The sequence below is a fragment of the Passer domesticus genome, chromosome 1 (genome assembly GCF_036417665.1).
Source record: "Passer domesticus isolate bPasDom1 chromosome 1, bPasDom1.hap1, whole genome shotgun sequence".
Taxonomy (NCBI): Eukaryota; Metazoa; Chordata; class Aves; order Passeriformes; family Passeridae; genus Passer; species Passer domesticus.
The window spans coordinates 95741281-95767910 of record NC_087474.1 but is presented as its reverse complement, the minus strand read 5'-3'; the positions used below and the strand labels follow the sequence as shown (position 1 = coordinate 95767910).

Below are 26630 nucleotides of genomic sequence, written 5' to 3'. Positions count from 1 at the left end.
GTTCACGTGCTGCTCAGGAAAGCTTAGATATGATATGTTTGGTACATGTAAACACTAATACCTACTTCATCTCCTACATGTTAGTCTTCATTTTATGAGGGCTCAAAGCAGGACTGTCACCAGCTCAAGTCAGCCATGGATTTATCTGTCTGAATTTTGAAAACCTCCAAACACAGGATGGAGATTGGACAGCCTCTTACTCAAAATAGTGATCAAAAGTGTAAACATAAGTTCAGTTGTCAGGCAGGAGCCCTTTTCAGCTGAAGCCCTCAAGATGGCTGGTCAGTTGTTACTGTTCTTGTTGCTGTTGCCATTTGCTGTCATGCACCATGTGGTACATTTATGCACTGCAATATTTATTTCCCTTAAAATATGCTTTTGGGTTACTGCCAGCTTTGGCAGGCTTTATATCCCACATGGTTCAGGATTTGTCTGTGGATTTCTTTCTGTTTAGACCAACTGCTGCATCACCCTTTGTTGATCCTTGTTATCCAAATTATCTCATCTTTCACAGGATTGCAAATAGCAATATTCTTCTTATGTGGGAGTAGGTATAAGCACCAGCTGGTGCTTTGTGCATTCATTTATTCTAATTTTCTTTGTAAATCTTCCCATCCAAAACCAAATTACGCCATTACATTGAGACTAATTACATTAGGAGCTGCTCAACACGTAACGTAAAATTAAATGTTATCTCGTAGAGCTTGATGATGCTGCACACCAGAAAAGAGGGGTGGAAAACATTAAATTATATCAAGTTTTACGGGGTGCAGATGAATCAGGAGAAGTAATTTCAGGCACTCTTCTGAGTGCCTACTACAGAGTAAGCTTTGCTCATACAAATTGTCAGAATGTGATTAAGCTGCTGTGGCTTGTGCCTCTGGGGTGCACTGGACTTTGAGTCCTGCTGCCTCACAATTTATGGGAAAATGTCCAACACCTTTTGTGACCAAAGTGATACTTCTAAAATACAACTTCCATGTATCATCAAGGAGGGAGTGTTTCTCAAAGTAATGTCTGCACTCTTGTGGTTTTGTCTCTCCATTCTCACCTGCACAAACTTTATTAACATTTAAATTGTCATCTTTTACTCTGAGCTAACATCCTACTGACATACCTCAGTCTGAACCTGAACCATGTCTTTTAGAGAACTCTTGTTCTCTGCAGGTGTTCTTAAAATATGACTGTATAAGCAAGGTGCAAAGATGTTTGTCTAATCTGTACAAAATTCAATGTGAAACTAGTCAGGGTAACTTTCATGCTACCTGATATTTCATCTGCATGATTATGGGCAGCTAGTGTCCCCAAGTTGAAGACTTCAGTTCTCTGGAAAACTACATATGCCCAAAAGAACTTCCAGGAAATTCAGAACTGAAGCTGATCAAGAATTATGTGCTTGCTCTTACCTGGCATGAACTTCAGTGAATTCAAGCAGGCTGCTTTTTCTTAAACTGAGAAGGGAGTTAACTCTGTGAGGCAAAGTCTGAAATATTACATTTAAATATCTCCTTCTAAATATATTGTGAAATATTCTAGGTAAACTAAAATACTTATCTCTGTTGGTTTCTTCCTAAGAAATTTGGATTGCTTTTAAAAAGCTCGTTTTCTCATTCAGTCTTTACCTTAAAAAATTATTATAAAGAATCATTCTCCAACTGAAAAATTTCAACCAACATTTCCAAAAATAAATATCTAAATACACATCACCCTGGCCTTAGTCCAGGGACAAGTTAATGGATCTACTGCTCTAGCTTTTTGCAGGAACCTCACACAGTAATTTCTGCATCAAAGTCATAACTTCAGGCTGAACTCTTGAATAGCCCTTGCATGCCAGTCTGCATTAAACATTGCAGACAGCACACCTAGGTACGTTCTTTGATTTTATTCTGAGTATTAAAGACCTCTTTGAACTGCTGCCTGAAGCCGAATGCTGATTAATTGTTTGTAATTGTATTCCAAACTACAGAGAAAGGAGCAGCACTCAGACCTTTCAGATGAGGTTAAGCTAATGAAATACCCTACTGGAGGTGCATTTCTTTAGCTCTATCCTGTGTCCCCTAAACTGTGCCTTGGAAAGCACAGGACTCATTATGGCTGTCCTGGTTGCTGTGAGGAAGGGTAGAATTTGTGGCTCAGCTTGACCTTAGATACCAGGTGTTGACCTCCTACATTACCCTGAGCTGTGAAAGGAAAGTCAGCTCCTGTATCATCATTATCTATCTTTTGGACCACAGGGGCACCATGCTTTTGTCTAGACTGCACGTAATTTTCATTGCAGGGGCAATGGAGGGTGTGGAATTTTTTCCTTTACAAGAAGCAGAACTCAATTTGGTAGTAAGAAAAGCACATAATCTGTAGGATTTTGTTATACATCTGCAATCAACAAGGATCTTTGTTATACATCTGCAATCTATCACGAGAGGGTATGGGAGGTAAAAAGAAGAAAATAACTTTATTTAGAAAATTTGATATGGGCAGTAGCTTTAAAATGTCCAAGCAATGTTTTGAAGAGCTAATCTGTCTTCTGAGAAAAGGTACCTTATCAAAGTGAAAAAGAACATAGTGTTTCTTAACTTCAGATGACCTTTGGAAATGAAATGTGTGAAATCCTAAGAGCACAGGCTTAGGGAAGATTTGAGTGTTTGTCTGTGTTTGCCTAGCTTGTTAGGCTATGTCTTTGATATACAAGAGGATGCATCTATCAGATATTTTTCCTTTTCCTTCCTTTCTTTCTTGCTTATTCTTCCCAAGTTTTCACTATCATGTTCCCATTCAAAGGGAATTCTGCAGCCAAAATCAGCCTTCTCAGGCTTTTTTTTTTCCTTTTCCATAAGTCAGCATCTGAAAGCAGGATGACTTTCATGCAGCTGGCTGTATCCTTGTAATCATGGAGGTTTTATCCTCTATCTCTTGGCATCAGTTTGGGAAGACACAGGGAGAGGGATTGTTCCAGATGACAAAATAAGCACAAAGAGAAAGAGAAGCAAAGAGGATAAAGCCCATTAAAGACAAGTGCAGGAAGTGTGTTCCCCCAGCAGACTTTGATAGTTTTAAAATCCTGAACTGGATCCTCCAAGGTAGAGAAGTTAATTAATGCCATTCAATTTATGATGTGGACAATCATTTTATTCCATTTTGCCCAATTGCCACGTTTCAAACAAGCATGGAGGTCTCCCCAGAGCCACCCAAGCAGGGGACAAGGATGCCACAGCATACAAATGGGTGGTGCAGGAGTGGCCTCAGCCCTGTAATCAGAGCCCAGGTGAGGTGGGACACCCTGAGTCTCTCAACATGAGCACACGCATTCCACTCCCAAGGAAGGTTCAAGGTAAACCAGTGTACATCTGTGGTCACTTGAAATGTTCCACAGGGTAATTTTTTTGTGAGCAGTTTTGGTTTCAGTCATCTTCTTGGCTGCTAGTCTGAGAACAAAACAGATTCCTTGGGTTTGGGGGGGATCTCTCTCTGAGTCGTGTTTGAGTTTCCTTGCAGGCTTATGGAACAGGCTGAAGCTAGTTCAGGAGAGTGTGCTGGCTGTGGCTCAGGAGGGTGCTGGGGCTCTCAGTGCACAGGCAGTTTCTGATGACCTGCCACAGCATGCTGACATTCGTGGTTGTTATTGTCATTCTCACCAGGAAGTGACAGATTTTTATGTAAGGTGCCAGGTCATTAAGTAACTCTGTCTTGGTTCAGTACCTTCATTTGTATGCAGTAGTGGTTGGGTACTGTTACAGGAAAAAGGTTTGTGAATTAATGACATTGAAAAAGAGCCTTCTAAAGGAACTGTAATGCACTGTACATTTTCTTTTTCATTTTAATTCTGAGTCCCACTGATCCTTTAGCACTTTTGGTTTTCCTCAAGCTGTATATTTTGTACAGGACTACAGTAGTCTATATAGCTGTGTAATTTATATAGGACTACAAACATGAAATGGTGATATCTCCATATAATCACTCTATTTAAATAATTAAAATAATTACAGGGCTTCTCTTCAAAAATCATATCTTTCCATATAAGAATTCTGACTGTGGAAATCAAAGCACAGTAACAGAAGTTATTCTATTACTTTTTCTGGAATATCAATGAGATTTTTTTAAGAGTTTCTATGATATTAAAAGCCCGCCATTTTTAAAACACAGATTGGGTGCTGGGTTGATCAAGCTAAGGACTTCTTGCATCTAGTTGCTGTTGAGAGAGTAGTAACAGTTTTGAGCAGGTTCAGACTGAGGAAGAGTGTTTGAAGATGAAACAAGAGCTGTAGTGGAATTTTTAGTCTGGTGTGGAAAGAGGTAACCTAGCAAGCTTTTAATGAGGGCAAAATTCCAGCTCTGCAGTTTGTAGGACTAGTCTAACGTTTCATCTTGTGCTAATAGCCTCTTTGGGTAGAGGCATTGCCACAGCTCCTTTTCATTTGGAGGTAACTTCAATTTACATCCTAGCTAACCTGCAGCATCTCAAAATGTGCAATAAATGGTGCTCGTCTCTTCCCCAGTGGCCTGATAAATATCAGGGAAAAGGTAGTTGCTGCCACCAGCCTTTAACAAAACTTGTATCAAAATTTTATTGTAATGGGAAAGAAGATTTTGCTTTTAAAATAGTATTGATTTTGCAACAGAAGTGACTGGAATACTTTACTGGTGTGGTACAAAACATAAGTGAAGTTCATCTGAGCAATCATGATGGCTGAAAAAGGAGTAGGTGTGTCTAATATTTACTTGACTTTTTTTCCCTACTTAAAAATCTGTAGCATTCAAAGGAAAATAATAAGTTTTTCTTTTTTATATTGGATTAGAGAGTAGGTGCTGTTTGTATCTCAAACATTTTATTTACAGTTGAGTGAAATTTTTCATGTTAAACATTTTTTTTCAGCATTAATTCAGACTTAGAATTTTAAATTTTTTCATATGTATAAGTCAGATTTATAACTTGCTTTCAAATCATTGTAAACCGCTTTAGTTACAAAATTGCACTACATCTTTTCAAACAAAAATTTGACTGTGACTATTGAAATAACTGCTTCAAAAGCACCACCTCTTCCTCTTTTTTTTTTTTTTAAATTACAAACCACAGTATTCCAAAGCAGATACACAGGTTTTGTAAAATGAAACATAATAAAAGAGCTGAAATTATCACTTCAAATCTTCCTTTGTTTGAAAGTATCTGAGTGACTTACATCACAGGTTATAATGTTGTCCTGAGAAATTTGAAGCACCCATGAACTGGAAATAGATTTATAACCAGCGTTCTTATTCTACACTTTGCTGTTTCTTGAACCCCTTCATAGCATTAGTTCATCACTTCTATCATTTTGAGGAAATGTTCTTCAACTCATGTAGTTTATACCACTCTGTTTGCTTCCACTCTCATTGAGTTGGTGAAAAGGTTTGAAAATTGTAAGGTACCCTCTTACAAAATTATTGGAAAGTTGTGAGGACCACTCATACAGAGCAAGAATGTGAGCTAATATATTTGAGCTGAAAATAACTACAGTCATTTACACCCCTTCAGAATTTGATTTTCTGTTGTTTAATGTGTCTTAATATATTTATCCTGCTTATGTCAGACTTCAGTTGGAAATCACTTTGGGTAAATAGAAAAAGTAATTTTTTTCAGTAACCAAAAGCTACCTTTGCTTCAGCAAAAGAAGAGCTAGTGTTGTCTTCCAATCTGAAGTCTGACTTGATCAAAATAATCTTGGGAGCTTCCATAATGAGGTTGAGTCACAGATTTTCAGTTCAGATATATTGAATTCAAGACTAAAATAGATGATTTGGGCTTTTTTGCCCCCCTTTGCTTATCTTCCCCTTATTTGTCTGCCTAATAGCCTAACAAACGCAGCAAAAGGACTTCAGATCTGGCTGACTTGTTCTGCATTAATGTAATTGAGAAATCTGTGATAAAAATGACTGATACTGAAATTTGAGCTGGGGAAATGAAATATATCTGTTATAGATATCTTGCTGCTATCTATACTAACTTCTTGAAATCAATGGGACCAAATAACAGGTAAATAATTGACAAAAGTTGTTTTATGAGAAGTGGAACTAGTAATCAGGTTTATTATGTATTTATGCCCTTTGTACTTCAATAGTTTCCACTGTTCCATCTTATGCTCTGTGAACTCTCCAAAGACTAAGAAACATTTAGGAAAACTGAATATACAACCTGAAGGCTGTGCCATCTCAGTGGGTTCTGTTGTAGCTTGACATCAGATTCAGAAGTTATCAAAGAGAGTTAACAAAGCTTAAAACACACAGGGGCATCAGAGGGACCTGCAGTCATGAAAATCAAACATGCTTATCTTATTAAGGCTTTAGAAGGCTAATGCAATGTAAGTAGACTGGAAAAACTTTTGCTATTTGTGAAATGTACCTCAGTGCATGTGCAGTCCCATTAGCAATCAGTAGGGCTAGTCAAGTTACTAATTTAGAATCTGACTTCAGATTAGATGGCAGAATTTCACACATTTTTAATCAGGACTTTCAAAATTTTTTTTTAATGTTTGGCATATTTATTATGTTTATAGTACACATATAGGGTATTTAATCATAACCTGTTGTTTCAAATGAAAGCAGTATTTGAGATGTTTCATGTGTCTTCATGCCCCTCAAGCTCATGGTTGAAATGGTTTCCTCCAAAGGTTGTGAGAATCTTTTATTTACTATTTATGATTTTTTTTTTTAATTGAAGCCTGAGTCAATTCTACTGATAAATGGTTAAGGAGAAGATTCTTCCATATGGACCTCCTCATTGCCATATCTTTCCTTTGCTGGAGCTCTGCAGATGTATTTCACATTAATGAGCATCTGAAACATGTCTGAGTTTTGCCTTTTTCTAGCAAGTTGGAAAAAAATTTGATCATTTTTCTTGGATCATATCCATTAGTTCATTTCTCTTGAGCTGCTCTTTCAGCTGCGGAAGGATAATGTTTAATTTCAAATAAAAATATTTTAAGCAGAACAGGTTTCACAATTCATAAAATAGTTTTTGTTAAACATATGTTTTGTAAAAATGTTTGTGATGTGACTGAACTGCTGGTCCGTTATTAAAATGTGGTATTTTGGAAACAGTGACATTTCCACATGGTCTTTCACATAGGCTCTGTGTTTGTAACCAGTGGCTACTTCTATAAATGGTATGCCCAGCACAGGAGGGTGAGTTTACACATCCTTTTCTGTACACACACACACACTGGCCAGTGAACTATAAATGGAACAAAAGGATGAACTTCAATGGGCACTTGCCACTTTGCAAGATAAGTGTTGATGAGTTAGAACTTTGGTGATATGCCTGAAGTAGTTTAAATAGAGCCTGTATGACATATGTTTTTCTTGCTATTTTTAGGAGTCCAGCTCCAGTGAGGCCTGAAACTACACCAACAACTGTCCCTACAGAAAAGCAGGAGGTTAAAGCTCCCCGTGTGAGGAAGTTAACGAGGCAGTACAGTTTGTGAGTAACACACAGCATTATCTTTGTGGTTTTGCCTACTACAGCTGAAAATGAAAGGGGATGCTAATTATTGCTCTAGCTGTGCCTTCCGAAAGGCATGAGTGCAATTACATGATAATGATCTTATACCGATACCATTCCTTTCATCACTGAGAATCTTCATGCTTTTAATACAAAATGAATTTGTCTTTCCTGTGCAGTGGCTAACCCTTTGAATTGCAGGCCATCCACCTTTTCCCAAGCTTATGGGTTAGGAATTAAAAACCTCTTTGCCACATGAAATGTCAAAGACCTGGTGTGAGCTGGAACGAGCTGCTCTGTTGGCTTCATTACAACCCCATTTGCAAAATGAGGAAAACATTCTTTAGTTGTTGGGGCATCAAGCTGTGCTGTGAGCCATGCTCTCTCAGAGAGCACACCCTCCCTCTCTGTGATTTGTCACATGAAGAAATTGCTGAGCCTGCTACGGCTACAGCCAGCAAAATGAATTCTCTTAGTCCTGGAAAGAGGGATCTGTGCCTACAGGGTTTTGGCATCCCATTTACACATAATTCATTCCACTTGAAAGTCTCTAGAGACCTGAGGTACTGAGCAGAAGTGAAAGTCAGTGTTGATTTGTCCTCCCATGAAAAGACAGACAAGGCCACCAGAAATTAAGGAGAAAAAGGGATAATGTCAGCATAAACTTATTAGTACAAGAATACCAATGCCATAATAAAGAAAAAAATATATGTATGTTTTCTGTGTGGAATGGCAACTGTTAGTCCATCCAGGATTTCAACATTCTAATTCAGTAAATATATATCAACATTAGGAAAACTTTTTTGTCTCTTCAGAAGGATTCTAATAAATATCAATACATTGTTATTTTTTGTTTCACTGTTAAGAATATTGTCTTTGTAACAATCTGCATTACCAAAACTGAAAAGTTATTTAGGACAAGAAACAGAAGAACTAATCATATTGAAGCTAGGAGGAAAATGAGCTATTAGCCAAATTGGTATTTGCCCAAGAGGCCAAGACTGGCATGTGGAAACATACCATCACTTTTGATTGATGAGATTTTAATGAACAGTTTTGAACATGTCTTGCTCCCGTGTGGATTTTCAGTTGTCCAGTATAAGGTGTGAGGAACAGCTGATGTACGCATCTAACCACAGGTGTCACCTATGCTGGGCCAAAGACTTCCTAGAGAAAAATATGGGCTGCAATTTTTGTTCTTTTTGTAAACTACAATTCTGTTCAATTTAAATTATCTTGTATCTGGAATGCAAATATGGGAAATCTGAAGAAACAGCAGAGGATTATTGTGAAAATAATACAGTGAAGGCCATTAGGCCATTTCTCAGTCTTACAGCTAGTGTGCTGAAGCTTCATGGCTGATAAATCAACCCTAATTCTTATTTTAACACTTCCTTGTATACACCAGAGGAGCTTTACTCAGAAAGGATAGGGAGGGTGCCAATGAATTCCTGCTGAGAGTGGAGAACAAGGACTGGGAAAATGTTATCTACACGTTTCTGAAAGAGAGATTAACTAGGTCAACAGCTCAGCTCTGGGCTTGTTACGTTAATAAAATGCCCATTCAACAGGCCCAAAAGATTTCACAATTTCTTTCCAGCGTAAAACTGTGTACTGAGCATGCTGAATTCTATCCTTAACCAGAAGGAATAAAAAATGAAGTTTGAAAAAGATAATATTAATCACCAACATTTTACATCATAATTAAAAAACATTGCTAGGCAACCCAGTATAAGGTTGTGTAACCTGTATGTCATGTAGTTTTGAAGTTTTTTGTGTTGTCCAGGCATGCTGCCTTCAAGTGGCACTAAATCAAGTGTAGTTCTGTTCTGGAAGTATCTGGCAAGGCAGATACATGCAGTCAAGCTGGCATGGCAGGCTTCTGTGCACTGTGAGTACCTAATTGGTAGTTAAAATTAGTGCTGTTTTATGAGCAGAAGTAATTTTTCTCATTATTTTTCACTGTGCATTAAGCTGTCAATCTGTAGTCTTTCCTTTTCACACATCATTCCCAGTAATAAGGCTTCTGTAGGCCAAATTATGCCTCTGTTTACCTCCATCCAATTGTAATTAACAACTGGAAACATCCTGACTCAGGACTGACTGATCCTAGTGATCTGTAGTCAACGGGGTTCTGCAAAAGTAAATGAAGGTATAACATTCTTTACTGGCTTTAATTTAGTAGTGACAGTAGGTGAGATGGAAAGAGTTCAGCTTGACGGCCTAAAGCCCAGGGGAAGCGTGCAACCTCATCTTAAATAAAATGTTTTCTCTGTAAATAGAATAAATGGGACAGGAAAAAGGTACCCTCACAAGAATATTTTTAAAGAGATCCTTTTTGGAGTCAATCAAATTCCTTTAAATACAGTTTGAAAATAGCAGCATAGAATGGCTCCATAATGGGTGTCAAATCTACCGTTGTCTGATGCCAATGAAGCAGTCAGATCCATGGACGGATGTCACCATATCTGGTCTTATCAATGCTGCCAGCCTCCATAGAAAAGAAAAAACATTAAAGTGGAGTAATATCTAGTCTGTTCACTCATGCATATATGCATAATCCATAGAAATCCTACTCACACCTAATAACCATAAGATTTCCATTTGCAGATGAGAAGTACCTAGTCAACCCATTTTTAAAGGGTCTTTAAAGCTTAAAAAAATCCATTTACTTGAAAAGGGAGCTACTTTTCAGAGGGAAGAGTAAATGAAGTTTCACTTCAAAGCACTACATCAGACATACAGGTTACCAGTGCCTCCTCTGACACAAGTGCAGACAAAAGTACAGTGGCATTTTCTAATGAGAAAATCTATCTGTTTTTATCAACGGCAGTGATGAAGATGACCTTCCTCCAGCACTGGCAGCAGCAGCAGCAGCATCAACACCTGTGTCTTCAGCATCTCCCGGGTCACAGAAAACATGTACACCACAAACATCAGAAGGCCAAGCACAGGTTTCGCCCGGTGGCAAGGTAACACATGAAGAGGTGAGCTCATGTCACTTGGGAGAGGGTTCAGGAAGGATAGGAGGGAGCTGTGAGTAAAAGGTTTTCCCTAGATGGAATAATTCTACATTTAAAGGCAGTTTTGAATGCAGAGGTGTAGTGATATGTTTAACTTGTTGTGTAAGAGCCTGCTCCAAGACCCAGATAAAATCCGTAACAGTTTTTCCTCAGCATTAGTGTGCAGTGGATCAGCATTACTCACATGGATTTTAAAAGTGTGTAATTATGTTTTTTTCTCTTTCCTGAGTAGCCATACCTGAAAAACAAGGTGTGAAATTTAAAATCCATTTGGCAATCTGTGATTTAATGAATTTTAAAAACCCAACAAAAATAACCAACAAAATTACAGAAATTAAATGGTTCTTTATTCCAATGCTGGGTTTCTTTTTTGCCTTTAGAGTTCAACAGATGCTGGGAGTACATTTGCTTTGGAGCCAGGTGACCTCCTGATGGATTTCACAGAGGCCACACCAATGGTAAATAGTTTTAGTTTGTAACCAGGAAAATGTAGAACTTTTCAATTATTTATCTGCAGCTAAAGTGAATGGGATACTATGCAGTGTGTTACAGAATGCACAGGAATAAAGTTTTCTTGATATTCAGTGATCCTGAGCTTCTGTCAAACTCAGCTCAGAATTTCTGAAAATCATTCCACATCAACAAGTTTTATGGCTGATCTTCTGAATGCATTTATTGTTGGATAACTACTTGTTTCACTCTCCTATCTTTACACATTGCTGCACTGGTTTCACAAGCTTCTTTGTCCCTTTAACACAGATTTCTAATATAATCATAACTTTGCTTTTGGGAGTTGTCTGAAAAGTCACTTCTTTTTGCCACAATTTTGTTGAGAGCTTACCTAATAGCCAATCCCAAGACATGTACCTGCACTTTGGTGTTTCATTAGCAGAGTTCCCTTCCTCACTTTAGACAAATTTGCCTAAAATGTGTTGATTATTAACTTATTTTTTTGGAGCTACTTGATTTATATTTTTGCTTAAAAGCCAGAGAGAGATACCAGTCTGAAATCTAAATGCCTCTTGACTTCAGTGATCTCAACTCTTTCATCTCAGATTCTCAGCAGATTTCCTGCATAATCATAATATGATCCTTAACTTCCTCCAAGTCATCCTGCATTGCAAAAAATTCTAATGCCAGATAGCTCCTCTGCTGCCCAAAGGCATTTTTGCTGTCTTCTAGAAACCATGGTTAAAGCATACAGAAAGCGTGATAAGGACAGATTATATTTTGGGCATAGATGTTTTTGTATTTAGGTAATTCTGTCCCAGGCATTGCTTTCAGTATATGGTTAGGTAATAGTTTACAGTATTGGAAAGGTGCTGTGGGGTTGTGCCTTTTACTTCCGAGGCAGTATTGTCGTTGTCTGTAAACAACTGCTTGTGTCCTGTTACCACTGGATGAGAGCTGTGGGGATCCACATGACACAGGCAGACTGAAACCGAAACTCCCAGGAAGGAGGTTGTAGCAAGATAGGTATCGGTCTCTTCCCAGGTCAGAAGTGAGAGAGAAAGAAGAAACGGCCTTAAATTGCATATTAGTAACAGTTTGTTCACTGAAAGGTTTGTAAAGCATTGGCACAGGCTGCCCAGGGATGTGGTTGAGTTGACAGCCCTGGAGGTATTTAAAAGACTTGTAGAAGTTGCTCTGAGAGACATTGTTTAAGGAGGGGACTTGGCAGTGCTGGGTTTTGGTTGGACTTGATCTGGAGGGCCTTTTCCAGCATAAGTGATTTCATGATTCTATCTAGGTTAGATTGTCCTTTTCTATATTAGTAGCACATTTGTGGCTAAATTGTAATTATCTTTTGGAATTTACAAATTGATTTCTTATTCTAAAAAACATACGATGTCTTACTGTGTTAATCAGAATTTAATAAATGAATCAGAAAGACTTTAGCAACTGACTTGCTCTAGATAACATAAGTTTGGTTGGGTTTGGGGTTTTTTTCCCATTTAACAGAAATCAGCAATACACACTTTTTCCTTTTTCAGACTAATATACAGGCTTTTCGCCCTAAATATTTTACCAAATCACGCTTTCTCCTTCCCTACCCCACCACCCACTGACATAATTTATCACACTGTATGTTCATGAACTAACCTTCCATTGACTTTCTTGGTTTTAATATTTTGGAGAGCAGGTACTGCCCAGCATCAATCAACCCTTTTTGTTTTGTTTAACATCTATAAAGGTCAGCTTGTTCTCTACAGAGCAGGTATTGTTTACAGACCTTTCTCTGCAGTTTCACTGACTACAGGCTGCTCTCAGTTGAGGTTTGAATGAAAAGTTTACTCTTCAGGGAGAGAGGCTCCAAGCAAAGACAAGCTAAGGGCAAATGTGTAGCTTTGAGACAGTCTGATTATTTAATAGTTCTGTTGTGATAGAATGTGCTGTCTGTTATTTGAGGGTCAAGGCAATGTACAGCTTAGCATCGTGTTGCTCTCAAGTCTGTGGTCATGTGCTGGTTTTGCATGCTGTGTCCTGGCCCTTGGGAATTTGGTTGTTAATTGCACCCATTTATTTCACATTCAGTGGCAGATACAGTATCTGAAGGGGTCAATCATGTTGTCTTATTTCGGGTATTTGCCTGAGGTTATAGAGACAGAAGTTCAGATTCCTGTGTAGTCAAGGTTTTTCTGCAGAGGGTTATTCAAACAGCTCTCTTGTCTTTGTTGTCTGGACTAGAAAGAAAAAGACACCTAAACTGGTCATCCAAAATTAGGTTTTGTAATTTGTTTTGGTCATGATGTATGCTGCCAAACTTCCCCAGTTCATTGGAGAGCTGGTCATTTGAAGCAGCTTTAGATATCCTCCCTTCTTTTCTGTAACATTACTGGTAGAGGGTGATTAATAGTCACTGAGTGAAGTGCATGATCTTTGTTGTTCATTGTCTAACCATTGATGCCTCCTGATGCCCTTGGGTTTTATCCATGTTTTGCTGCTGTTGCCAGCAAAACAGTGAAAGGTACCAAATACAGTGGAATATATGCTGAGAATTACACTTAGAAGTGGAGCTCAGAAAACCAAATTAACTTATAAAAATGTAAGGATTACTGAATAGAGTAAATTAATAGAAATCATCAAGGCTGCAATGCAGGGATGAGAGCAATCAAATTTGTCTACTCAGTCAGCCTGGAGGAGGTATTGTGATATATACAAGAACCAGCTGAGTTCTAATGGTCACTTAGTCATCAATACTTAGACTGCCAGTAACAGCAGGGCAATTATGAGGCAGACTGATTTCAGGAAATCATTTTGCAGGAAAAATAATGTACATTTACTAATGCAGATTGCCTAGAGGGAAAGGTATCCTTTTGTGCTCCGCAGTCCTAAAACCCCTGTGGTTTATGCACACTTCTATTCATTTTTCAATTAGATCCTGCAATTAATTGACTACAACATATTACTTGTTGTCCTTAAAACAATTATAGCATGAGTCTTCATCTTTTTTTGTCACTCTATTGTGAATTTTAGCACCGTATCCTTTTAGCTTGTATGTGAACAATATTCAATCCCTCCTGCTTTTGTGTTTCGGAAAAGCAAATGGATTTTAAAAAATGCTGCATCATATATGAAAAATTATTTTAACACATTAAGAGCATCCTTAATGAGGTATATTAGAATAAGTTTTGTCACTGTAGTAGTCTCTTTCTCCTCCTGCACTCCCTCCTTGTGTTTCTAACTGGAACTGGAAATCACTGGGCTTTAAGCTATTCTGTTGTGGCTTATGATTGGTGTGATTTCTAACGTGTGTATGAATGCAGAGCTTTTCTTGTTTAGTTACAGAGAGCTCAGTCTTAAGACACTGAATGAATGTAACAGCTGCTACACCACACTGACAATACCTTCTTGACCAAGAGAGAAATCAGTGTGCACAAATTCAGTTTGACCTAATGGAGTGGGACAAAAGAAATAAGAGTTCTACATGCAACATGGAGCTATTCCTAAACTTAGACTAAGGTTTGTAATGCAAGGTGGATGGGCTAGGACTAAGTCATGATCACATCCAAAGAGGTATCAGAGAGCAGTAATTTACAACTGGCTATGTGCTTTCAAATTATAGGTTATCTCATGCTGTATCAAATGAATAATTTTCTAGAGCTTGACCTGCCATCTATTGGTGGAAAACGGAAAGCAGAAAATTATTTGCCTATATAAAGCTTGAGATATAATGTTTAAAAGGTGTAAATTACCAGTATGATAGTTTAAAAAAGAAAAAGAAATGCTTTCATTGTAATACAAGATATTTTTATTTAGAATGAGTTGGAAACAAGTATGTCTATTTTAGTGATAGCATTGCTAGGGTATGCAGTCCTGTTCATTCAAAGGGATCTCACTCAGTCTGAAAGTGTACAGAATTTGATGCATTAGCATCTACTATTTTGGAAATAAATAGGTCAAAAGTGAGTCAGTTCAGGGAGAAAATGGGAGAAGTTTTTCTATCTTGATGAAGGCGACAAAACATCCCTTCAAACTCTCAGTAGATAGTAGCTAGTGAGCAAAAGGTAGTGTATAGAGCAAAATAAGTAATGTATTTTTTCATTCTACTTCCCTTTAATGTTTGTTTTATTAATAAGGAAGAGTTAATTTAATTTTTAGTTGGTAAATTTTTATGAAAATGTTGCAAAGTTGCAATAAGGCCAAATAACAGAGTGGGAAGTGAGTTCAGTACTTCTTGCCTTCATTTTGAAATGAAGAACTTTTCACTTTCTGTGCAAAGCAATTTTTCAGTGGAAGACAGGCAAACATATCAAACTCTAATATCTCCATAACCAGTCCTTTTGGCATTGAGTTCTAAACAAGAGTGAGTATAATGTAATTCAAGACTGATATTTGATAAGAACATTAGCATGTATCTACTATCTAACTGACTGAAAGTATAGATCAAGTATCTCTGCATGCCCCCAAGATCTTTGAAACAGCTCAGTCAGAGACAAATTTATAAATGCTTTATTTACATTGAACTATATACTGAAGAAAAAATAGGACTCTTGAAGACTGGGTGATATATTTCAGAATTAGGACTTTTCTACTTTTACATCTTTATCACAAAAACAACAACAACAACAACTTTCTTAGTATAAGATGAATTGGATGCAATAAGTATGCAATGGGGAATATTTTAAATGTTATTTCCCAAGCCAGCTTCTCAATTAACAGTATTTGCACACTAAAATTTACATGCAATGGCAAATTATGAGCAAAAGAATTGGCAAAAGAAACAGTTTGTCTGTTACACATAGGAATAAGAAGTAAAAGTAAAAAGCAGGATGTCAAATGCACATTTATTCCCAGTTTCAAGTTCATGCCCTTTAACTCTATATTAAACTAAGATAAAGCGAAGGACAGCAATCACTAAAGCAAACAACATCAATACAAAAAACTTACAGCAACAGGCAATAAATCTAGTTCCATGTGAACTCAAGGAATACTCTAAATTTACTCATGTTGCAAAGGACCATTATTTTCTGCTGCAAGAAAAGGGCACCAGCTGGATGAGAACACATTGCAAAGGGGTGCGCTGTAAGGCTCAGCCAAACTGAGCACAGCACATTTGACTGGGATTTGCAGGAAGTGCTCGGGGCCCATCCAGCATAAGGCTCCTGGGAGCACACAACTTGAATCAAGCAGATGCAGATTACCTGAGCATCATTTAGGTTATATAAGGCATGTCAGTAAGTAGGGATAGGACTTAGAACATTTTAGAACAATCATAGTCTTTGGGCAACCAGACAAATGGGTGAATACATAAAGAATTATAAATAGGACTTGTGACTAATATGTAGTTCTGCAAAGTACAGGGCTTTATTGGTAGATGCCAGTTTCATAAGCAGTCTGTTGAATTACTAACATGCAAGACAATGGAGTGTCAGGCTCAGAGACAGCCCCTTGAATCTTAGTTTAAAATTCACTAAATTACTTAAAACTTTTTGACTGCTATTTAGGGATTTGCTATTTACAGATTTTGTCCTATTCATCCATTATAGAAATAGTCAGTGAAGAAACAAGATGGAATTTGAAAAGATGAACTCTAAGCTTCTACATTTACTTTTTATTTTTCCTCTGTTTTAAGTGATTTAAATTCATTGGCTCAGTACATTTTCCCCCGTTATTTGTATTCTGAGAAGAACAACTTGGTGCACTCTGTAGATATATGACAAATGATTCAACACTTTTCTATTTCTTCAATTAATTGAAAGTGAATTCTCAAAAAAAAAATAAAAAGACCCACAAAGTGAAATCCATTGCTGACTTTGCACCTGTGGACCCCATGATAAATTAGATATGATGTGTATATGAGCAAGAAAAGCTTCCAAAAATAGGGAATGGTGTTAAACAGAAAAAAAAGTTGAGGCATGTATCATATAATTCAGTGCTTTTAAATAATCAGTGGTCCATTGGCTAACATTTTATAAAACTTGAGATGAAGGTAAGGTGCAATGTCAGAAGATAGTTTGGATCAAGAAGGCAGAATCTTTTTCCTGGAGAGGTGATAAATTCTGCCATGTGCAACTATTTTTTGTCACTTTTTGTCCTTTTTCATATGCTGTCCTAACCATTCTCTGGCATTCCATGCACCTGCTTTATGGTTGTAGACGTTATAAAATGTGCAAATGTCTATCAGTAAATCTGGTTTCTGCCAGATCATGCAAGCAGAGCTGGTTCTGGAACTTAAGACTTTGGCTGGACTCCATAGCAGGCCTGAGCAGATGGGATCTCATTTGAGAAGATATTTACATCAGACGACTGGAGGATCCTGTAGAACCTGTGTGCCTGCAGAGATAGAAAATGCTCTGTAGCTAATGACTGTGAGATTGTTGCAGTCATGGTGGGATGTTTGCTGTGGTGGGATGTTTGCTGTGCCTGTACGATGGGTGCTTCAGTGGCCATTTCCAGATTTGCCTGTGAAGCTGGAGGACTGAGGTTGTGGTGTCACAGCTGCACATGTAGATGGGTGCTGGATGGTTTAATCTGCTCCAGCTTCCTTAGTGGGGCTGAACACTAACCCTACAAAGGAAATTACTTAGCTTTAGGTCAAATAATCTATAAAGCCCTGGGGTTTCACAGATGGCTCTCCTGAGGACTGTAGAAGTGATAAAGTACATTTGCAAGCAGTGTAGTGGAAGTACTGTGGTGGTTGAAATTACTTTAAAGTTTGATCAGTTTATGGGAGGGGTTATAGGATGTGCTTGACTGCAGTGATGGTGACCTGAGGCCAGCTGACAGGCAAGGTCCCAGGGAATCTGCTCCCTGATGATGGAGAGCATCTGCCAAACACCACAGACAGGGCAGTGCAAGACTGTCTGTGTGCTTCTCCTTTTGTGCAATTAGTGCACTTACCATTTTTAGTCCAGAGATTTTCTCAGTACCTCTGAAGTGATACAGATTGCCACCACTTCAGCAGTGTTTAGGAAGGTCAGAAAACTTGAGGGTCGTGAACACTATTGAAGCTTAAAAAAAAAGAAAAATAAGAAGAAAACTACCTGAAATCCCTTTCTCCTGCCTCCTCAGAAAAAAATAAAGGATCATTCCATGCCAGTAGCAGCTTTCTCTTTTGCTTGAAATCAACATCAGAGTAAGTGAAAGGAATCAAGTAAATGCAAGCAAACAGATTTTAAACCAGCTGGTATCTACCTCCTATAGCAAGCAGAGAAGGCAAATCTTTAGCAAAGCTTTTATAACCTCTGAATTGTTGTAAATCAGGTCTGATATGTTCAATCATACTTTTGCTCAGCATCTTTTTTATTTAAGATTGTTGCTTTACTTTTCAAGCAAATATGCTCCATGTTCTGAGCAGCAGTAAGCAAGTGTAATATCTGCCTAAGAAAAATAGAAGTGAACAATACATAGACAATGCTTTGCAGACACAGAGTATAAAGCTTTTTGTACTGGCTGAGTCTCCTCTTCCACTCTGCAATAATCAATGCCATGCAGGAATGCTCAGCTTCTGTGCAAAGACTGAAACCAGGTATATCTTTTTACATTTGCTCTCAATGAGACAAGTACAGTGATGAAGCTATTATGTCACAAAGACTTTTGATAAAGGCATATTGATCACCTTTCTTTTGACCTGAGAAGTGCATTATTCCTTTTGTCTCAGCAGCTGCGAAGTTCCTAATTTCTGTTCCTCACTGTGATTAGTGACAATTCCATTTAGAATTCAGTGAGTAACTATTGTGTATTTGTTTTCTTCTCAGCCATCTAATGAATTGATATATGTGTAATTCTAATTCACATTTTTCCAGTGTGATAACAAGTGTGATACTAACAGCTTGGCTGTTCTGTGAAATTTCAATTGAATGTCTCCAGGCTTCAGAAAATGGGAACATCTGCTTTCTGAACTGTTTGAGTGACTCAACTTGTAAAACCAGCAAAAAGATCAAGTAAACTTTCTTTTTATTTGCCACACAATTGAATAATCAGAACTGATAAGAATTTTTTTTTCTTCTTTGATTAAAGTAAAATCTGGTTGTCTACATTTTCCTTTCAAAAGTCTGTATTGGCAAATACCCTGAACTGAATGTCAGAGAGTAGTAAGAAGGGTAGATAGAAAGATCAGTCCAATTTTAAATTAAGTAGTGGTTCATTTTCTAGTGATGTTGGGTTATTAATTTCAATGAACTCACATTTCCAACCAAAATGTCATTTCTGAATTAGGCACTAAAACTGCACTGACAAAGTGCTGATTGAAGCCCTTTAATTTTTTTTTTTTAATATAGAGGAAATTGAATCAGCACCATTTCTTTTGTAACACCTTCAGTTTGAATAAATAAACATTTTCTGATGAGAATTCCTAAGCAGTAGCAGTCCTTTTTGATGAACCACAAATGGTACCTAAGTGACCAGAGATTTTCTATTCTGGCCTATTCTGCTTTTTGCTGTTATTCACAACAGTACTGAAGCATAATATATATTTAATTTTCTATAGTCTGTCTACTAGCAAGCAAAACCAAAACAGAAATACAATCATTGACTTGTGAGATTTATATCCAGACAGATCTTTTGCTATGACTTTATTCAGAGCCTCGTACAAATCTTATAATTCAGAGAAATAGCAATAGTAGAATAAACAATAAGTCAAACTGATAAAATTGAAGTTTTCATAAACCTCAGCACATCTATGGTAATTCCACAGTTCTATGCCTTGTCCCAGATATTGTAAATCATAGAAGAAAATTGTGATTCAATTGTGGAAGAAAGAAAACAGGAGTTCCCTAATTCTAACTTATTAGCTATCATGGTAACTGGACTGCAAACCAATGACCTCAGTAGGAAGGGTTCCCTTCTGTTCATATCCCTCATATGACTCTTTGAAAAAAAAAAAAAGCTAAACTGTTTTGAGCTGAGGAAGAAAAATTCTACAGAGTTAGATATTCTGTACAACCATTTTAAGCCTGATTAATAGAAAACGGTTCTTGCATACTTCTCAGAATTATTCCTTGGAACTTGTCCACAAAACAATCACTATGGAAGAACTATGGATTTATGATTTGCTTTATGGTATGACATTCTTCTCATTTTCAGCAAACCAAGACCAAATGCCCCTACTTTCTAGGAGATACAGCTGGTGAGGTCAGGAAAGTAAACCTCTATAAAAATATTTAGCAAGTTAATGTCATTTATTGGTCCTTTGTCAAAAGGTTGACTAGAATCTTGCAAGTGCTCCAGTGCTGTGGAATGTCACCTGGCCTCTTCTGGCAAAGTACCAGACATTGCCAGGATGGATTGTAATGAAGGAGCTGGCCCTGCCATCTGGCACACACACCCAGCCATGTGCATGTGCTCTGCTGAGAGCCCTGTTGGCAGTGCTGGAGATGGGAAGTCATGGGCCAAGCACAGTGGGCCTCCGACCACCTGAATTTGTGCACAATTTGGCACTCATTTCATGCTGCATCCAAGTTGAGCAAACTGTCACAATTTGTAACCATGAAGCTCAAGTGCTCACATACAGATAGAATCTGATGTTTGCATCAGTGGCTGAGCTGCCCAGACTTCAGACAAAACTTGTTCTCTTCAAAATACCTGTGGTCAGGAGATCCCATGTTTGTGTGTGCCTCTAAAGTAATTTTGCCCTTCAGATCTCTCATGTCTTGCTGCTACTGGTTTTGAGAAAGGGTTGAAGAAACTGTGCTTTCTCTTTTCTTCCTCACCAAGAGCAGGGTGGTGAGGCAGTATGGATAAAGACTTTTCTGTACATCTGTAATGTGGCTCAAGTTGGTCATATTCCTGCACCAGGAACAGTTAGTTTCCAACCTCATAGAGAGCACACTCAAAAAGCGCCAGGCACAGGATTGCAAAAGAAACCCCAAAAACGAACCAAAAACCAAAACTCAGCAACAAATCAGAATGACACCCTGCTCTTCCCTCCCCCAAGAAAAGAGAGTATCCTGGGTCTTAGGCTGCAGCTATCCCAGGGCTCTTGTGAAGAAATTTAAAAGTAAGCACTGTAAGCCCCCTCATCATTCCCAAGTTATAAAGCTGACTGGACCAGTTTTTGCTCCTTTTACATTTTAGAAGGGTTTTTCTGAATTGAAAGGGTAAACTATAATCTCCTCAGGGACCACAACATCAGCAAAAGTTGCCAGACAACAGTTTTCACCCCGTCCATCACTGCATGGTGCTGGAAAGGGATCTTTGAAGTACTGGTGTTGGAAACATGCCTCACAGGAAATTTTCAGGCCCAGTTTGGCTCCCCTGTGAGCTCCTGTTGGGATGGGCAGGAAGTTGGTGACTGGGGACCAGGATCTGCTTGTGACATTTTATTCAGTGTATTTCTTCTGTTGAAGAGGTGCCACAAGCAGATCTCTGGGAAGAGGACTGTCATTGTTTGGCCTCTCTCTCATTTCCATTTTACTTTTTTTGCTCCCTGTAATGTTCTTCAGTTGTCTTCACAGAGATGTCTTTACTAAGGGATCCTCTCAATCCTTTGCCCAATAAACAAAATATGGGGAAGCAGAGCTCTCCTCAAATGAGAACAGCCTTCTGGCATTGAAACTGCTGTCATTCCTGGGCCAAGCAGAAGAGTTCTATACTTGTGCTCTTGGTCCAAAGGAGATATTTCTTTTGTAGTTAAGGATGGGAAAGAGTGAGTTATGTGCTAATAGCCCTAACTGATTTGGATTATCCCTTGGCTGGGACTAATCTCTTTAGCCAGGGGACATATCTGAGTGCAGTGTCTCAGACTGGGAGACTGGCTTTTAGGGTAATATCCCACAGACACAGAGGCATCTGATGTGTTTCACGACACTGAATTGGCAAAGTACTACAATGCAGGTGTTTGAATCTGCATATGCCTAATGAGCTCTTGTGTTTGAACACAACTAGATTTTACTTGCAAGACAGAATCTTTGTGTTTATTTAATGCTTGATGGTTGGCAATATGAATGATTCATAGTCAAGGGAGTGAGGTTATGAATAAATAGGTCTTTATTTATAACATTTATCACAAAACATTTACTAGTTATGAGATTGAATTTGTTCATGCATGAATCTTAAACCAAGCAACACATTGCTCCTTACAGACTTTCAACTTCCACTCCAGCTGGTCTTGATAGGATAAAATAGTTTTGTATCCACTACATTTAAAGAAGCAATGCTCTGCTTCCTTGATGCATGTTGGAAAAGGTGACATATTATAATGGGAAATTATTATTGTCTTATAGAGGCTTAATTCAGAGTAGACTTTTAGAGTAGTGAGACAGTTGCAGCACAGCATAGCAGTCAGCACTCTTATGTGTACTTGAGATTGTAACTTGTGAGAGGTCACCAAAATTTGTAGGCACATGCATAGATTAAGGCTGCAATAGTCCCTGGGACTGGTCACATACTGAAGTTGAAAATACACTCAAGTGTTCTTCTGTATAGATATATAAATAGTGCACCAGTTTGTAATTTTAACTTTTCCCCCAGCTCCACTGACTTTAATCTACCTGTGCTATTCTTTTCCTTTATAATAATGAACTGTGTAAACTCCTGGGGATTTTATCAGAGCTCAATAGCCCAGAAAAATAGGACAGAAAATTGGTGCAAAGTATTTCTTACTATCCTGACATTCAAGGAGACTCTGATGGGTTGAGTTTCTACATGCTTAAGGACTTTCAGCCAGCTTTTGCTCTTACGCAAGTAGAGATTGATTACACTAGAGAGACAAACTATTTGTTTATGTTGGACTAAGGTCAAGCCCTGCTTGTGCCAATGTGTCATAACCCTTCAAGAGAGGAATGTGATCCTGAGGGTTCTAAAAAAGGGCAGGTGTGTCACATGGTTATTAATCAGCCTTTGTGGGAATGTTCCTGGGTTCAAATTCTCCGTGTTAATAAGTGTTGGTGAACTAACAGTTATTGGGTGATGAGCCATCAGTGTCTATACCTAGAAATAATCAGGTGTGGTGAGGGGTGAGTTTTTCCATCTGGTACAAAATACAGTCTGCTTGCTGGCAATGAAAGTGGGAAGTATATGTCTTACCTGAGGCACTCTCAACCGGAAGGAATCACAACACTCATTTCCTCCTCTTCATGTTATCCATCTTTAGTGACTTTCTTCTGTGAAAACAGCCTCCATCTGCAGAGATGCCACTTGATTTTGTTAGCTATGCACATGGTACAGGCACCTGCCGCTGGATCTCCGTTGATTTCATTGGTAAAAACCAAGGGACAAAAAAAGTAACTTTGCATTAACTGTCCCAGAAATGCAACTAACGCAGCAACTGCTGGAGAGCAACCATATACAGTGGTTACCTACTGCTTTCTGTTTGTTTAATTTCTGTGTTTTAAACAAAGACCGAGAAATCTTTAGTCTGCATTTATCCAGCACACCAAGACTGTGATATCATTTTGCCTTGCCACATTTTCCTTAGGGAATGGTGACTGAGCTGCCAGCTCATTCTGTGGTTATGTTCTGCTTAAGCTTGCTCACCTTCACAGCACCAGTGAAAGAGTACTGAAAATCCTGAAGACTGTGGGAGCATGGACACTGTCTTGTTTTGTCACATCTGAATTGTTCTTATTCTGTATTTTTTTGAAGAATGTCTTCTCAAAAACATTTGCAACTCAAAGTTATGTCTTAAAAATGATCCAAGACCTGCATTTTCTTCCAATGTGCTGTAGAGATGCTGGACTGATTTAATAACACTATTACCATTGTCCCTCATGCTCTCCCAATACCTCTAAAATCCCTTTGCTAGCAACAGTCCTTAGAGTGAAATCTAGAGTACTTGATCCCTAAAGGTAGCATAAAAAAGCTACTAGCATCCACAAAATTTTTAGGACTGTCCTTGTAAATTGTTACAGAAGGTGACATAAAGATTCGGGATTATATCCAGAGCATCTTAACTACTGTGATTTAGGTAGACCTGCTTGAAAATAGTGTATAGTTTATACTGCAGCCACAAACTACTATGCATAAAGTATCTGTGAAATGCTATAACTGCAGCAAATCCAAGCTTTAGCAGAGACAGAACCTTCTACATCTCCTGCTCTCATGAACTCCCTTGACATCTGTTTGGGAGGCAGAAGTCACTGGAGCACAATCAAGGAGCCACATAGCCACCTCCTGACAATGCCTCTGTGTTAGGAAGAATTGCACAGTGTCCCTCTAAGAGGCAGGAAAACACCTGATGGAGAGGAAAGTACAAGCAGCTGGTGAGACATCAAGAAGGCAGTGTGTGCTGCCAGGTCATGTTCCAGAGCAGGTGGACTCAGCCTGCAGCAAGGTCCAAAGAAGGGCTGGTATACATCAGTGAGCAGAGGAACGGTAAGCTCACCATTTGAGGGGACCCCAAGAGAACTTGTCTCATCAAGGATGCTGTGGGATGAATATGGAGCTTTCAAAGTGGAGCTTTTTCAGTTTACCAGAAGGAATTGAGTGGTACCTGTGGGAAGGGGAACTCTGTATTGCAGTACAGTGGTCCTGTGGAAACTCACACCAAATCAGATGAGTCAAAGACTTGGATGCACTTAGGTGGTTCTTAGGAATCAAGGAATATTCTTGGAATTATTTCCTTGATATCCAGACTCCCCTAGTTTTTTACAAGTTGAGTAAGGGAGACCCAAATACCAGATGGAACTATGAGGGAGATTTTCCAGTGCTGTCTCCTCAGAGAGAGTGACAGGGCAAGGAGGTTCTGAACATGTAGCTTCTTCCTCCCTGGCTTAGTGGCTTGAACAGAAACCCATCCTCTTAAGAAACTTCTCATTTAGTGCCTCAGGGTGTTCTCAATAGTACATTTCTGCAAAAGTGCCCTCTTTAATAAGTGTGAGCAGAATCTGTCTGCTGAAACCAGCACCTGGATATCAATTCAAAAACTAGAAAAAATCCTGCCTCCCCTGAAAAGAAGGTGGCCTGTCATGCAACGTGTGTGGGATTTGCACCAAATATTGTTCATCAGGGCATTAAGTTCACACAGCTTTTTCCAAGACTAATTAGTCAATAATGTTGCTGATTTATATTTCTGTCCTGTTGCAAGTTTGCTGCACTGTTTTGGTCTGATTATCGCCCTGTGCATCCTGGCAGTGATTATGCCTACCTGTCGTGCTGGTTATGTTGCCACATGAGAAGGACATGAACTAGGGTTGACATGATCCAAGAGTTTGATCATTTGAGCCTGAAACTGCTCCCACTCAAAAGAATTTGTTTGTCCCTGTAGATATTGCATGGTAAAAAGTACCAGAAACTCTTTGGGTTTTTACATTTTCTGCCTCGGTATTCATTTCAGCCACTGAAATGGTATGACAGCAGACAAGAAGCTTTACTGAAACATTGTGGAGCCTGGAATCTTCACACTGGTTTTGGAAACCAGGACTAAGGGTTAAGTGGTATTTTTTAAGTCATGACACATGTCAGGACAGGGAAATGGTATGGCAATATCCTCCAGACATCTCAGCTGATGTCTTTTTCTAATTTGATTAATTTGATGAGTAGAAAAAAGTCTCTGTGCTGTATAGATATGATGGTATTCAATTTACATTGTGTATTTTGAAATAAAGTACCACAGAATATTCCTCTGGCTCTATGTGTATCTTGAGGGCCTTATTTATGACACTGCTTCAGGTGTTAGCAGCTCTGCCTCTTCTTGCTGCAATGCATGGGAATCCAGTGAAGTGTTTGGCCTAAAGACTGTCTTCCATCTGGTCAGTATATAAAGTGACAGTGCAAACCCACTGAGGTCACACGTCTTCACCATAATGTTACAAATGCCTCTGGTTAAGGTGCAGGGGATGGCAGTGAAGCAAAGTGTCAACAGCAAGTGTCAACAGCAGAAAATGTTACTGGACTTTTGTGGAAGGATGATTGTGCCAGGGCAGTGAACATACTATTCCAAAGGCAAGGGAACATGTCCAAATTAAGCCCCCTTCTCCCAAAAGCAGTATTTTTTTGCCAAGCAAGGACATTTATAATATTTCCATCTAATAGAAATACCAAATAGCTGATTTTATACCAAATGCTAAGAAAAGAAGAAGACTCTTGTCCTTTTGTCCTTTTGTCCTTTTTCTTCCTTCTCTATTCTTCATTCTCCCTTGCTATATAAATATCAAGGAAAATCAGCACTGTTAATTCTTTCTGGTTGTGGCAAAGATTCCTCCAAAACATTGTAGGAATCTCCAACGGACAGCAATAATGCAATTAGGATCTTTGAGTACTAGCAGAAAATTATCCACAGAGGAATGAATTTTTGCTTTTTTTTTTTTTTCCCATGAAAATTGATGTGACTGTTATATCTGACTGGTTTTCAGATTTTTCATCTTAAAGATTACTCAGCATTGGACTTCTCTTGAGACTATGCCAATCCTTTGGTTTGTTTTTTTGGGGTTTTTTTTGAGGTTTTTATTTTGGTTTGGGTTTTTTGGTTTGGGTTTTTTTTGTTTGTTTTGTTTTGTTTTTTGTTTTTGGTTGGGTTTTTTTGAGAGTCAACTGGGTTTTTAGCTTAGTAAAGTCTCAACTTACCAAACTAAATATTCCAGACAAGGAGCTACTTATCCAAAGTAGTTCTGCTATGGTAATGCACCCTGACCTTTCAAGGTCAATGCAAAGGTCATTTCAGGTTGTGAAACAAGCCCTCAGCATGTGAAATGCTGCTGGAATGCCAGCCTATTTCACTCTCCTTTCATGCCATGCCCCTGCCACCTGACAGCCTT

At 38.5% G+C, this 26630-nt stretch overlaps 1 protein-coding gene across 4 annotated transcripts in view; it reads left to right on the top strand.

The window, feature by feature from the left end:
* Positions 1-26630, top strand: part of EPB41L4B (erythrocyte membrane protein band 4.1 like 4B) — a 170210-nt gene that overhangs the window by 129651 nt on the left and 13929 nt on the right. For 2 of the 4 annotated variants that reach the window (XM_064429992.1, XM_064430005.1), the window contains 3 exons: positions 7346-7450; positions 10305-10458; positions 10875-10952. In XM_064429992.1, coding sequence (XP_064286062.1) covers positions 7346-7450; positions 10305-10458; positions 10875-10952 — 337 coding nt within the window. The remainder of the gene's footprint in view (positions 1-7345; positions 7451-10304; positions 10459-10874; positions 10953-26630) is intronic. The other 2 variants (XM_064429999.1, XM_064430011.1) reach the window with 1 other exon arrangement.